This window comes from Lutjanus erythropterus, chromosome 24, assembly GCF_056507025.1.
Source record: "Lutjanus erythropterus isolate fLutEry1 chromosome 24, fLutEry1.hap2, whole genome shotgun sequence".
Lineage (NCBI taxonomy): Eukaryota > Metazoa > Chordata > Actinopteri > Lutjaniformes > Lutjanidae > Lutjanus > Lutjanus erythropterus.
Genome location: NC_139340.1, coordinates 4581832 through 4596280, shown reverse-complemented (window position 1 = coordinate 4596280; position 14449 = coordinate 4581832). Strand labels below are relative to the sequence as shown.

The window sequence follows — 14449 nt, the reverse complement described above, 5'->3', positions numbered from 1 at the left end:
ATAACACAAACTAACTAACAGATTGAGGCAGCGGTAGAAAAGAAACTCCTGTGTTCTGCAAGGTAAAATTACAGATTTTTCCAATTGGGTTTGGTTGGTCTGGAAAAAGCAACATTTGGCTTATAAAATGGTGGTTTTCTGGTCAAAATATTCCAAATATAGCATACACTTAAACTAATAATGATTTTTTAGGTGTCTGACCCTGTCCATAGCAGTACATTGCTTTGCTTCCTACACCAGTACTCCTGCTGCTTCTCCAAACTGGAGGGGTGTCGACTGCCATTTACTGTTGGTAAAACACTGAGTATGGATAAGAATCTCATGAAACCCTACCTCAAAACATCTGAACTATCCCTTTAATGCGAGAAACAAAACTTAAACTTACATGATCTGGTTGTTTTCATCATAAGCTACAATTTTCGTCACCTCCCAGTCTCCGGACGTTAAGTGCCTGACGTCGTCCTGGTCACTTCGTAACTGAAAGAGAATCAGTTTAAAGGATGGGAAACAACAGGAAATACAACACTCGGCAGTTGAGTTTAAGACAGAGAGCATAAGAAGTCTGTAGAGGATGAAGAGAGAGAAGAGTCACCTTTTTGCTGAACATGGTGACATGGTGGAAATCTCCCTGCCCTCCTTGTTTGACGGGCAGCGTGAGGAAGAACCTGCTCCTGTCCTTGGAGAAGAGCGGCTCCTGTCTCTGCAGAGACGAGCACAGGGGTGACATTCTTTATGCATGATCGACTCCCGCTGTATTCTTCCTTCAATAATGCAACATGTGCAGTATTGATTGAAGGAGAATACAGTATATAGCTGGAGAAGGCAATTTTCAGCTATATACTGTTAGTGGAGGTTAGTGCATCATTGTTGTTGAATGCTGTTTGTATGCAGGGTTACCTGTCTGGACAGCCATGTCCCTGAAGTGTCCTCGTGTCTCTGAGTAACAGAGAAATAAACATTCTTACACATGATATACAAGTTATTCAGACATTTTAAACAAGTGAACAAATGACTGGGAGTTTCAGTTTGTAGAGTCAAGAAAGATTGTGTTTGCTTTTGATGTTTTTGATGTCGACAATGACAATGATGTTATTTTTTGAGTATCTGCAAATGTTTCACATCCCTAAAATCTGGACAGAATTACAAAATACTATGTAAGTCAATAAAACATAGTGAGCAATGACATTTTGTCATAAATTAAAAAATGCAAAAACTGAGCGTGCACTGATTGCTCCTGCAGCCCATACTGGCCACCAAATATCCTCAGCAGTTACAGATGTGGTTGCAAATATCTCATCGTCTCATTTTACCTGCAGACAGACTCCGATGGTGGCATCACACACCGTCAGCAGTGAAGCATTCTGGGGCCTGTTGAGCCACCGCACTGTGAGGTGAGTATTACTGATCCACTTCACCATGGTGACGTAGAAATCCCTGCAGAGGAGACGCACAGAGGAGAATCAGACTGAGAGATTTGTGACTGTGTGTGTGAGTGTGTGTGTGTGTGTGTGTGTGTGTGTGTGTGTGTGTGTGTGTGTGTGTGTGTGTGTGTGTGTGTCACCTGTGCCTGAGCTGATCCGGAGGCTGCAGCTCCTGAGTGTGTGTCGCTCCAAACAGGTTGACCACCGACAGTCTGACAGCAGGATTCGTCTGACCGGCCTGAAGGTGGAAGATAACAATCAGATAAAAGATATTATATATGTGGAGATCAATACATCCCTGTATGATGTCTGTGTGGTGAAATGTCAAGAAATCTGATTCTCAAATCTTGGGTTTTGTCTTTATAGGACAGGAAAAATGACACAAAAGAAAAGTGAAAGCCTGTCCAATCATGTTTTCTTGAAAATGTGATTTTTGGGGATTCAATAAACTGAGCCAGTTGCTTCTTAAGGCTTTTTCTGGAAAAATGACTAAATGGTTGAAAAGAGAGACTTCCTAAAGGGGACAGTTTGCATTATTTGAAGTGTGGTTGTATGAAGTACTTATCCAGTCAGTACATGGTGTCAGTTTGGAGAAGCAGCATGAAAACTGGTGTAGGAAGCTAAGCAATGTACTGCTGTGGACAGGGTCTGCATTGAAATGTATTTTAGCCACCTAAAAAAAAATCAATGTCAGCTATATTTAGAATATTTTCACCACTTTACCTTGCTGTAAGACAGCCTTTTCTAGCTAGAAACTGCTTTTATATAAGCTAAACTACACTCTCTCCAAACCAACCAAACTCCATTGGCAAAAATACTAATTTTACATCACAGAACACAGGAGTTGCTCGTCTACTGCTGTTTGGATCTATTAATTTTGTACTGTAACCATCTACTTCTGCATCAATCTGTTAGTTAGTTTGTGTTACTGTGAGACTTTAAAAAGTTAGTTCACATTCACTGAAGTCACACAACAACAAACAAACTAACAGATCGAGGCAGCGGTAGACCAGCAACCTCTGTGTTCTGTGAGGTAAAATAGCTGTTTTTGCAAATGGAGTTTGGCTGGTTTGGAGAAAGCGATATTTGGCTTTTTAACAGCAGCTTCCCATTGGAAAAGTCGGTCTGTGCATGAAGTAAAGCAGTGAAAACATTCTACATATAGAAATTAAATATATATAATATGAAATATGTTTTGTTGCTGTCCACAGCAGTACCTTGCTAAGCATCCTACACCAGTGTACTTGTTTTCAGTGTGTATTTTATCATTTCAGTGCCTTTTTTGTGGTGTGGAGTAGTTTTGAGCCCCTTAAGAGCCACAAGTGAAACTTTGAATTTCTGGACTACAACATACATGACAAAAACTGAACCAGTCAAAGCTGAGATCAGTGCTTTCTCTATTACTCCATCTGGTTTTTGCTGCACGTGTGTCTAAAACAGGACACTGAAACATGCACAGACATGTAAAACACATTTCCAGGAGAACATTAAGGTAATAAAAGAGCAGAACAAATGATTTTTTTTTCCTAAAAAGCATCCTTTTTTTCTTCAGTAGCAGGAGGACGATGGTTTAGTTTCTCTTTGAAAGAGAAAGGTCGTGACCTGCCATCCATTAGTGAAGCTGATAATCCACACAGCACCGTGGTGAATAAAGTCTGCTGCGTGTTACTGAAATGACCTCAGGGTATTTCAGGAAGCGAGTGACAGAAATTAATAAAATATCAGGGTTGTACCAAATAAAGCAGCTGAGAAAGAATGTTTTGTATTTCTCTGTAATTTAACACATGATGTATTGACTTTATTTCCCACAATCCCGCGGCAGAGTCCAGACCTACCATGGGATAAGGGTACTGTAGTCCTCTGGGGTAGGTGTTGCCGGTGAACTGGGGCAGAACCATGTTGGGCACCAGCGTGTTGTTGATGGTGAGAAAAGCCAGTTTCTCTCCGTCAGGCGACCACCAGTGAGCCAAGTGTGAACGCAGAATCTCCTCTGAGACAGAAAATACACAAGAACGTTTTTATCACAGTCTCTTACTTTTTTCTTCCCGTTCTCACTCTGTAATGCTCAGAGGTGCTAATGACAATTCATTTTTATTATTTCCTTTTTTATTATTACAGATATATGAGAGCCCATTTTCACCAGTCTAATGAAAAAACATTGTTATCAGTCATATAAGGACAAATCTAAGAAACTTCAAGACAGTTGCTTATTATTTTGAGATACTAAGTTATTATGTTGAAAAGTTTTTTGTCATTTGGAGATAAAAGTCATTATATTGAGATACTAAGTCATTATTTTGAAAATGTTTATTATCTTTTGACTCTAAGTCAGTTTTTTTTAGATATTAAGTCATTATTTTGAGATAAAACTCATTTTTTTTAGATTCTAAGTCAATGTTTTGAGACATTAACACATTATTTTGAAAATTTTCTGATTATTTTGAGAAACCAAGTCATTATTTTGAAATGTTTATTGATATTTTGAGATTATAAGTCCTTATTTTGATCATGTTTCTTATTATTTTTTGACTCTAATCATTTTTTTAAAGCTAAAACTTATTATTTTGAGATACAACTTCAATTTTTTCGAGATAAAATTCAACATTTCGAGATACTAAGTCACTGTTTTGAGATACTAACACACTATTTTGAAAAGTTTTTATTATTTTGAGATTCTAAGTTATTATTAGTTAGTTAGTTTATTATTAGTTAGTTAGTTTCTCATTATTTTGCATTATTAGTAAGATAAAAGTCATTATTTTGAGATACTACATCCTTATTTTGAGAAAGTTTCTTATTATAATGGCTAATAGGATCTTTTTTTTTCATCACCTTGGTATAAATGGACTTTCATTGGCTTTATTTTACTTTTCTTATTAGCTGTTTAGACAGGGGTATCTGTAGCTCTTCATGCTACATTAAATCTAGTAAAAAAATGGTCAAAACACTTTTAAAAACAGATGAAAATCTGTTATTTCTTACACAAGAATGTTTTTCTTGTTCCTGTTTGCTTGTATCATTGGTTAAATAGGACTTCACACTTATTCCTCTCTTTCCTTCACTGTCAAAACATCGGCCAAATGGCTACAGTCTAAGTAAATGCAAATCAAGAAGAGAGAAAACACACAGCTCGCAGTAAATCTACAAACAGAAATGATTCTATAATGTTCCCCATCTGCCTCCGTGTGTGTTTGTGCAGCTCTCTGTGCAAACTGCACACACCATCACCACATTACTGAATTTGTTTACACAGCGACTTAATGGATTGTGGAGGCTTGCTGTTGATTTTTCATCGCCATTCTGCTTAGTTTGTCTAGTCTGCTCTGCTGCATTTTTAATGCAAAAGACAAATCTGTGAAACTCTTTTAAAAACAGCTGAAGTGAGGCTGAACAGCGTCGCCTCACAGCGACGTCCTCGACCACCAATCATGATGTTCCTCCACCTGAGAGCAGACGCGAGAAACTGGAACTGTCCACCACAATTTATACACTTGTTCATCAAGATATTGCATTTGTTCTGGTTAAAAATAATCAGAGCACTTATTTATTTTTACTGCAAAGTGAGATTTTCTGTAAATTTTATCTCCTTGTATGATGTTGTTTCAAAACCTCCTTCACAGAAATGTAATTGGAAAAAGAGTGAATCTGAATCAAACTTTTTCTACCTAAAATCAGTCAAATATTCTATCAGAATCAGCCATAAAAACCCAGACTCTCACTTGTGAAACACCCAGAAAACTCCAAATATCTAAAACAGCTTTGGTACAGAGCTGCTGTGACCACACACACACCTTCATACAACCAGTCTGCGAGTCCGTTGAAGATGACTCCCTCCATCCCGGAGGAGGTGATTCTCAGAGAGTTACTCCTCACGTCTGACTGGTAGTAGATGTTGTTCTCAAATATGTAGATCTGGAGGGAAAGTGGAGATAATGAGGGTATTGATTGTGCAATCATGATTTGTATTAGTCCTGTTCCTGTTCCTCTTTTACTTTCTGCTTCTGCTCGACTGTTCGATCTGTTTTCCTTTTTGATTTCCTCTCTGATGAGGATTTTGTTTTTTCATATTAAAGCTCCTGGTTTATCTCGCCACGCAGCAAACGAGTGTGTTTACTCTCCTTCTTCCATCAGTGTTTTAATATTTACATTCGATCAGCCCGACACATCCTGCATGCTCACCAATTTCCTGAATTCAGTTTGTTCTGCACGGTGAGCATTCCTCCTGTTTCTGGAGTTATTTATTTGAAAAAACAAAATCATACCGCGGCATACCAAAAGATAAATAAAGCAAAATGCTGGTGGCGTCAAATAAAACATTTATCATATAGGCATCCTGCCTCAGTAGTATGAAAGTGTGCTCTTTATCACAATGTACAAATCTTTGTCAATTATCCAATCAGAACTAGACACATAAAAGCTCAGCTTTGCTGCAACTCAAATACAGAGATTTTAGAATAAGAATACACATTAAAATGCTGCACAAACAGCAAACGCTACCAGAAAAAAGTAAGAAAAGACTTGAAAAACAGCCAATGAAGCACAGAAAATACAAAGCTCTAGTTCATTAAATAAATAAATCTAAATAAAAAAAAATATATTCAACTCCAAATTAAGTATTGCAGTACTGCAAAAGGATCTCACTGAAAATATTTGCCTACATAAAATGATTCTTGGTTCTGATAAACATGATGCAATGTTTTTAAGCAAAATGCAACTGAAATATATAAAAACAAAAGTTTAGTTATTCAAAAAAGTAAACATACTGTGAATATGCTTCATATAAACTGAATGTAAACAAATCAAGTTAATTTTATTCACTAGCTCACAACAACACAGCTGATATAAAAGTTTGCATTAACTTAATCAAATCTGACTTAAGGTATTTTATTTATTGACAAAACATATTGTATTAAATGCAACTCTTTACATTAAACTTAAGTCATTAAAATACATGAAGTCAAGGATTTTTTGGGGTGTATTAACAATTAGCTTAGCAAGAGTGAAAACTTTACAAACAGTGTGAAAACATGCATGTCTTCTCATAAAAGCTTCATTATGAGAGTCTTCTCACTAATATTTTGGAAAATTTCCTGAAAAGAAAAATGTAATTTGATATTAAGAGAAGAGAACTTAAGAAGAGTTGATAAAAGCTACGTACGATGTTGTCTGGCACCTGTGTTTGTGCATGTCTTCTAAATAAAAATTCTGCCCCAAGTTGATTTGCTGTTTAGTCGGTCCACACAGTCAGAGAAAGTAAAAGTGTGTGTCCTCCTCTAAAAACACAAGAGCTGAAACTTGTGACTCATATCTGTTAAGCACCAGCTCATGTTGTCTCAAGGATTTTTTAATAAGTGCACCAGCTAATATAAAACTATATTTATGATTCCCCTCATTTAAATGTTCTCCCTGTGCATTTCTGCAAACATTTTTCTGTTTTATCCTGCAACTGTAACGCACACTGACTGACAAAGGAAAAGAATAGATGAAGAAAGACTAACAGGTCTCTGATGACGATTCAAAACTTCAACTTTCATGGTGCAGCTTTAGAAATTAAAAGCCGAATACTCTGATTTTCATGGTTGAGGACCCCCCACATGATGCCAGCTCCTTGTGGCCCCTGGTTTAGAAAAACCCCAGACCCTCTATGTTCAGTAGTTGTGTTGTGTTTATGAGCAGCTGTTGACTGCACACCCATGATAAAAACCCACCCTGGTGATTTGGATTGTTTTGCTTGAGTAGTCCTCATTTCAGGACTGTGGTTTTGTGTACAAACTGTGTTTGATTGACGTCTCCCAAACTCTCCTGTTAGCTCCGTTACACCTGTTTAGACAGATTACACCTTTATTAAGCATGTTAGTCTTATTAGTCCACTGACAATTTCCAGCACAATTTTCCGCCTTCTGTCTCAGCAGAAGATAAAACCTGTGTGGGTGTTCAGGAACCCTTCTGAATCTCTGCCTGTAATTGGATTTCAATGTGTTAAAAAATGACTTCATTTTCTTTTAATTAGCAGCAAATTATAAAGTTCCGTTCAGGAACCTTCTCACCAAATACACTCTGAAGTTTTCTAGGAAATTATTCTATAAAAAGGACCTAAAATTAAAGTGTCACTTATACACCCTTAGAAATAAAGGTGCTGACTAGAACCATAAAGGGTTCTTCAGCTTGTCACCAGAGGAGAACCTTCTTGGTTCCTGGTAGAGCCTTTTATAAAGGTTCAAACTGGAACCCTTAAATATACCCATAACATAAACATACCTCAAACCATCTGTGAAAGGTTTCATCCAGAGAGGATCTACACAGAACCTGTCTATGGTGTAATGGTTCCACCCAGAATCCTGCCACCAAATTAGTTCCGGTTCTTGAACTGGTTCCATTCAAGATTCTTGTGACCTTGGTGCTGTCTCAGAAACCAGCTCCAGTTCCCACCAGTTTGAGTGAAACCATTTGCACAGCTTGCACAACAACCTGTAGAATATGACACGCCCACTTTGGGTTTTGGTTCTAGCTGGGAACCAACTTTTAGGATAAGTTCACCAAGAATTTCAACAATCCTTGAAGAACTCTTTCTTCAATAAAGGCTTCTTGGGGTGAAAAGGGTCCTTAAGGGGACCCTAAGCTTTAAAAAGAACCCTTGGTGAACCTATTCTCCAAAAAAAGTTCCTCAGAAACAAAAGGTTCTGGGTAGAACCACAGCCCTTCGGGAAGAACCCTTTTGGGATCCATGCAGAGAGTTCTACCTAGAACCCAACATAAATTAGATTATACCTAGAAGCATCTGTGAAATGTTTCACCCTTAACCCCCAATGGAATGGAATGGTTCTACAGAGAACCCTTCCATGGTGTAATGGTCACACCCAGCACACTGTCTGTAGGTTATATACAGATCCTTTCCACCCCTGGGGTTCTACCAAGAATCGTTTTATATTCCCAGGGTTTTATCTACAGCAAACTCAGGGGTTTCTATTGAGAACCCTTTTATATTCCAAAGGTTTTATCTGGAACCCAACCAGGGAGTTCTACCAAGAACCCTTTTAGATTATGATACCAGGAGTTCCTCGTTCCTTTTTAGAACCCATATTCCCACAGAGTGTACTTTGTGACACATATAACACTGTGGATTTGTCGCCTCACTCATGTGTAACGTAATGCAAAAATGTCACAGCTGTAAATTAGGTCAGTGGCAGAACCGACTGAGTCTCAAACAAACAGAGAGAACACAGCTTGTTGTGGATGTAAACAGAGCCTATAGTGTAAAAACTGAAAGAAGAGAACATCATTGTGTGGCTCAAATCCCTGCGGAGCGACGAGGCAGCGTGAATTTATAAAAAGACGGCGAGGACAGAAGAAGATGGAGAAGCTGCAGAGACACTGGATCACATAAACACACTCAGCCTTACCAGCTGTTGTCCTTGTCTTCCCCATGATGCATGTTGGAGGACTGCGTTGTGAACCTCTGGAGGATTTAACTCCCAAACCTCCCTGATACACACACACACACACACACACACACACACACACACACACACACAGATATACAGTTTGAATTAACAACCACCATCTGTTTCTGAATGCCACTGTGAGCGTGCATCAGGTGCCGACATGAGAGCGTCCGAACTTGACGGGAAAAAGTGAACTGGCTCACCTCGTGTAGATGTTGTAAACGATGTAAGACGCCGTGTAGGAATACCTGTACATCTGCAACGAGAGGTCAGCTCATCACGTAATGCAAACACTGATCCATTTCTGATACCTTCTGGCAATGTCAAGAAAACAAAACAAGAAACTTCAGACATCCACACGAGGAAACAAAGTTAGTGGAGCGAACAAAAGCAGGAAAATACAACAACAAAAATTTAAAAAAGGAAAAACTGAGTGAGAGTCCTTGAACAACAGCTCCTTCCATCATTCATCAAAAAACAATGTTCCTCATTCAGTTAACTGTGATACATATTTTTAAAAGTAAAACATATTCTAACATGGTGTATTTACACCAAGTTCTGTCACATGGCTCCGATGCTAAAGGGCGCCTTGTAACAGATTTTTTTTCATGTGGTGAAAAAGCAGGATGGTATTTTTTACCTTGACTCCCTAAAAAATTGTTTTACTGGCCTTTGTTAAAGCATAGCTGAACCCTTATACAGCCTTAAACTATGGTGTTGTTTCGACTAACTTTTTAAAACAGATCAATAATGAATGATGCATCACTGAAATTAATCTAACATTAGTTCTAATGAGAGAGAAAACTAGATTTTAAATGAGTAAATCCAGGTTTAAAATTAAGCAGAGCTATGTTGTACAATTAACAAAATGTTGCATTGCTTGCTAACTAGCTAAAAAGTTAACAAATATTATATTGTTTGCTTGCTAGCTAAGGAGTTTAAAAAACAAATCAGATTGTTAAGTAGCTTGTGAAAAAGTAAATAAACAAAAACATTGTATTGTTAGCTAGCTAGCTCAAACGTAAAATGAACAAACATAAAATTGTATATTGCTTGCCAGCTAGCTAGAAAGATAAAAACAAGCAAACATAAATGTTATGTTGTTTGCTAGCTAGCTAAAAAGTGACCAAATGTCACTTTGTTTGCTAGCTAACGAAAAAGTATTTTTTTTTTAAATGTTATGCAGTTTTGCTAGCTAGCTAAAAAATAAGAGAAATATGTTGTTTGATAGCTAGCTAAAATTTAAAACAAATCAACAAGGAAGAAAATTTATGTTGTTTGCTAGCAAGCAAATTTTTTAAGTTATATTGACTGCTAGGTAGCTAAAGAGTAAAAAAAAAAAAAAGACTGTACATGGTTTGTTTAAAAGTTAAACCTCCCCCCAGGTGTAAGTTTAAAGATAATCTTGCTGGCAATCCCATGATGTCCTGGTTTGAGTCTGTTGACCAATCAGAGGCTGTGCTCCTGACTTGTTGTGGTATTATATATTTAAACCCATGTCTTCTGCATCTTTCCCCCAAAAGTTAGATAGTTATAGTAACTTTGCGCTTTTTGGGCCAAATCCCAAACACTTCATCTTTTCCTTCGCTGCCAGGTGACCTGTGCTGTATGCGTTCTGCACAGCTGAGCTCTTTTCATGCATGGCAGCACATTAACTGAAAGAAATTCAATTGAGAGCAACTAAAAATCTCAGTAAGTTTTGCTACTTGTATCTCAAGGGGATTTCTGGTTGCCCTGGCAACAAATAAAACTAGAGTGCAATCTATTAAGCCTTAACACACAGAAGAGAAGTGGAGTGAAATGTGTGAAAAATAATCAATGTGTCTATAAGGTGTACACTCGAATCTTTTTTTTGTATCAAACATGAATCCATCTCATTCAGAGGAACGTAAGACGTGTTCTCCAGCTGCTGCAGTGTTTCTGAACCTGAGCCTGTTTGCAAACAAATCTAAAAATCAATGCGAGAGCTTTGACTTTGAAGAGAGAAGAAAGCCTCAATGTGGATGACTGAATGTTAACACACAGAAAAACACACTACACTCTTAGAAATAAGGGTCCAAAACGGCTGAGGTTCTACCTAGAACTCTTTACTTCCGAAGAACCTTTTTGTAAAGGAGAAGTTCATCAAGGGTTCTTCTGAGCTCCACAAATCACCCTTTTCATCCATGGAACCCTTTTTGGAAGAACACATTCTTCAAGGATTGTTAAAATACTCGAAGAACTCTTTCATCAAGGGTTATTTGTGCCATATAATAAAGGGGCTCTCAGTAGAACCCCCTGGGTGGGTTCTAGATAAAACCCTTGGAATATAAAAGGGTTTGCAGTAGAACCCCCTGCAAGGGTTCTAGATAAAACCCTTGGAATGCAACAGAGTTTGTGGATATACCCCCTGGGTGTGTTCTTGATAACACCTTTGGAATATCAAAGGGTTTGTGGTAGAATCCCTGGGTGGGTTCTTGAAAAAAACCCTTGGAATATAAAGGGGTTTGCAGTAGAACCCCCTGGGTAGGCTCCAGTTAAAACCCTCTGAATATAAAAGGGTTTGTGGTAGAACCCTCTGGGTGGGTTCTAGATAAAACCCTTGAAATATGAAAGGGTTTGCAGAAGAAGCTAGCATCCTTAGAAGGTGTAAAGTTTTTAGATAGAACCTCCAGAGAGTACCCTGGGTGGAACCATTACACCACAGAAAGGTTCTGCTTTAGAACCTCTCATAGGGGGCTCTGGGTTAAACTTTTCACAAATGGTGCTAGGAATTAACCTTCATTTTGAGTTCTAGGTAGAATTCTCTGATTGGATCGCAAGTGGAACCTTTACAAAAGGTTTACAAAAGGTTCTACCTGGAACAAAAAGGTTTCTCCCATGGGGACAAGCCAAAGAACGCTTCATGGTTCTAGTAAGTACCATTATTTCTAAGAGTGTAAATGCTAAAAAACATGAAAGGACACACAAAGGGAAAAATCACAAGAAGCACAAACCACACACATAAAGGCGAACAGAACAGAAACACAAATAAATCCACACCTGTTCTGTGCAGGTGGTGCAATTTGTTTTCACACAAACTGTGTGTGTGCATGTGTGTGTGGTTTTCAAACTGTTGATGCGTGCTCCGTCCGGCCTCTGAGTTATCCAAAGCATCAAAGTTAATCTTTTCAATTCAAGTCAATTCCAATTTAAGAAACACAAAGTAGCAAAGTGCTCATCAGAGAACAAAAGAGCATAAATATGAATAAGAACAAACAGATCACGGAACTGCAGCTCCGTGGCCAGAGCTTGTGTGTATTTGTGTGTGTGTGTGTGTGTGTGGGTTTGTTTGTGCATGCAGATGAGTGAGTGACAGCACCCATGGGTATTGCACAGGAGCACAATGTAAATGACAGCCAGCCGGGAAGTAAACAAAGGCAAAAAGAACGGCTGGTAGCGTCGAGGATGATCCACAACTCCGATCACAGCTTGTGTGGTCGTGAGAGAGAATGCAAATCAAAAAAAACATGTTTGTGGTCTTTTGTGTAATGATGTTCAGATGAATTTCAATTTGAAACGCACCTGTTTGACATCGTAGGCGAAGAGCACGTACTTCAGATCTGCAGAGAGCGAGTATTTTGCCACCTTGAAAGCCACCTGACAAAAAAGAAAACACATAAATGCCGACGAACCGCAGAAGATTTGAAGTTTTCATACTTGTCTTTATTCCGCGACCCCTAGAGAAGGTGTCAAGAGAACAAACTGATCATCTCTTTTTGTGTGTACAAAACAAGACTACAGGCAACAGTCTGCATTTTTTGACAGTGGATCAGTTTAAAATGTTGCTGGGACTAATGGAACAACAAGGAGCAGCCGCAGTTAGCTTTGACGGAGAGCTGCAAGAAACAGGCTGCACAAAACCTCTCAGCGAGTCAAGGCTAACAGAGTACTGGTGAAATTCACAGAAAAAATATTAAGTTACTGGTAATGCATTTAGGACCTTTCACTTGCAGGAAATGCAATGTGTTTATTAATGAGCTTAGCATAAAAAATGAGTATACAAAACAAGACAACAGTCATTTTCTGCATTATTTGACAGTGGATCAGTTTGAAATATTGCAGGGAGCAACAAAAAAAGCTGCAGGTGACACGCTTCACAAAAACCTCTTGGTGATCATGGAAAAATGACAGATCTGCAGAGAACAAGTACTGGAAAACTTGGGCACCATGCACATGCATACAAAACTTATGGTTGTCTGTCCAGTTGTTTTTCAGTCAGGCCCAATTTGGTGGACCAAGTGAATTTTTAGCTACTAGCATGGCAAGACTGGTTGAGCAGCTTCATGTAAAAATTTGATTCTTCTTCTCTCTGAACACCAAAAATGTATAGAAACTTTTGCAAGTTTGCAATCAAATATACCTCCTGGATAAAAGAGAAGATGAGGGGGAAAAAAAAGCAGTGAATTTTGATTATTTCCATTTGACAGGGTTTGATTGCTCTTTTGTGTCCGCTAACATCCTTCACATTTCCAGCCTTCATCCCGTGACAATGACAAAAAGATGCAGCCGGCAAAAACTAATCTAGCAACTAAAGGCCATAAAACCCCGAGGGATCCGCAGCAGGTTCTGGCATTTCTCGGAGAGGACGAGGTGGACAGATATTTTATAGACGACATTTCAAAACTGTCCAAAGTCACTTCTGTGCACTGAGATGATGAGACAGACCTTCAAACCCATGTCTTAACAATTATGTGTATTTGCTTCTTTGACTGATTAATTCTGAGATTCTAGTGTTTATTTTTGTGCCTGATAGTCTCTTTGATTTTTGTGCAATAATATATGAAAAAGTTTATATTTAGCTGGATGCTGCAGCTGGTGGTGTTTGCAATTTTGGGGGGTCAGATCAGTGACTTCCTCACTACGAAGCCACCTCTGCTCTTTGATTTCGTTTGCATATTTTGACAAGCCGATCCTAGAGCTTTTAAATCCTCACGAAATCCTGTTATGCAACCATTAAAAGTACAAGCTGCAACTGTGGTGGAACAATTCTGCAAAAATGGAAAGAGAAACGGCAGAGAAGAGCCCTTCAAAGACACATATTTATCCAAAGAACAAGAGCATATGAATAAAAGGTTTCTGATTTCTTACAGTGAGCATTATGAAATAGCAGGATTATGATGATGTAATTAGAAAACTGCTAAATTTGGCCTGTTTTTGCGAAACATTCCAGGCTGGATAACAATTTAAAGCATTTAAAAGGATAATAAGATTATAAATATTGACACATTTTCATGTTCCTGGAAGTAATGCTGCTTATAATCACAGTAAATATTCATTTTGTGGTTTTAGAGACAAAAATGTGATGATTTTACTGACTATTTGGTGATTTGATTGCATGATAAGCAGGTAAATACTAATCCAAAATAATATTTCAGACTGTCTCTTCCTGGTGACGGTGAGGTAAGTTGAGGTGAGCAGATTTAGTGACCTGAGAGCCCGACAGCTTGGCACACACACACACACACACACACACACACTCCTCTCAGCAGCACATTATCATATTCTGATTCTGCAGGTATCATAGTGATGAGGTTCTGCCGGCAGCTCTGACATGTTTCCTGCAGC

The 14449-nt window shown here is 38.4% G+C and overlaps 1 protein-coding gene across 2 annotated transcripts in view; it reads right to left on the bottom strand.

The window, feature by feature from the left end:
• LOC146304538 (inactive dipeptidyl peptidase 10-like) overlaps positions 1 to 14449 on the bottom strand; it is a 75619-nt gene that overhangs the window by 16370 nt on the left and 44800 nt on the right. For both annotated transcript variants that reach the window (XM_084713408.1, XM_084713407.1), the window contains exons 5-14: positions 12407 to 12481; positions 9067 to 9119; positions 8822 to 8903; positions 5213 to 5333; positions 3257 to 3411; positions 1562 to 1659; positions 1311 to 1434; positions 898 to 936; positions 593 to 700; positions 386 to 477 (exon numbers count right to left, since the gene is read on the bottom strand). In XM_084713408.1, the coding sequence (XP_084569534.1) occupies positions 386 to 477; positions 593 to 700; positions 898 to 936; positions 1311 to 1434; positions 1562 to 1659; positions 3257 to 3411; positions 5213 to 5333; positions 8822 to 8903; positions 9067 to 9119; positions 12407 to 12481 (947 nt within the window). The remainder of the gene's footprint in view (positions 1 to 385; positions 478 to 592; positions 701 to 897; positions 937 to 1310; positions 1435 to 1561; positions 1660 to 3256; positions 3412 to 5212; positions 5334 to 8821; positions 8904 to 9066; positions 9120 to 12406; positions 12482 to 14449) is intronic.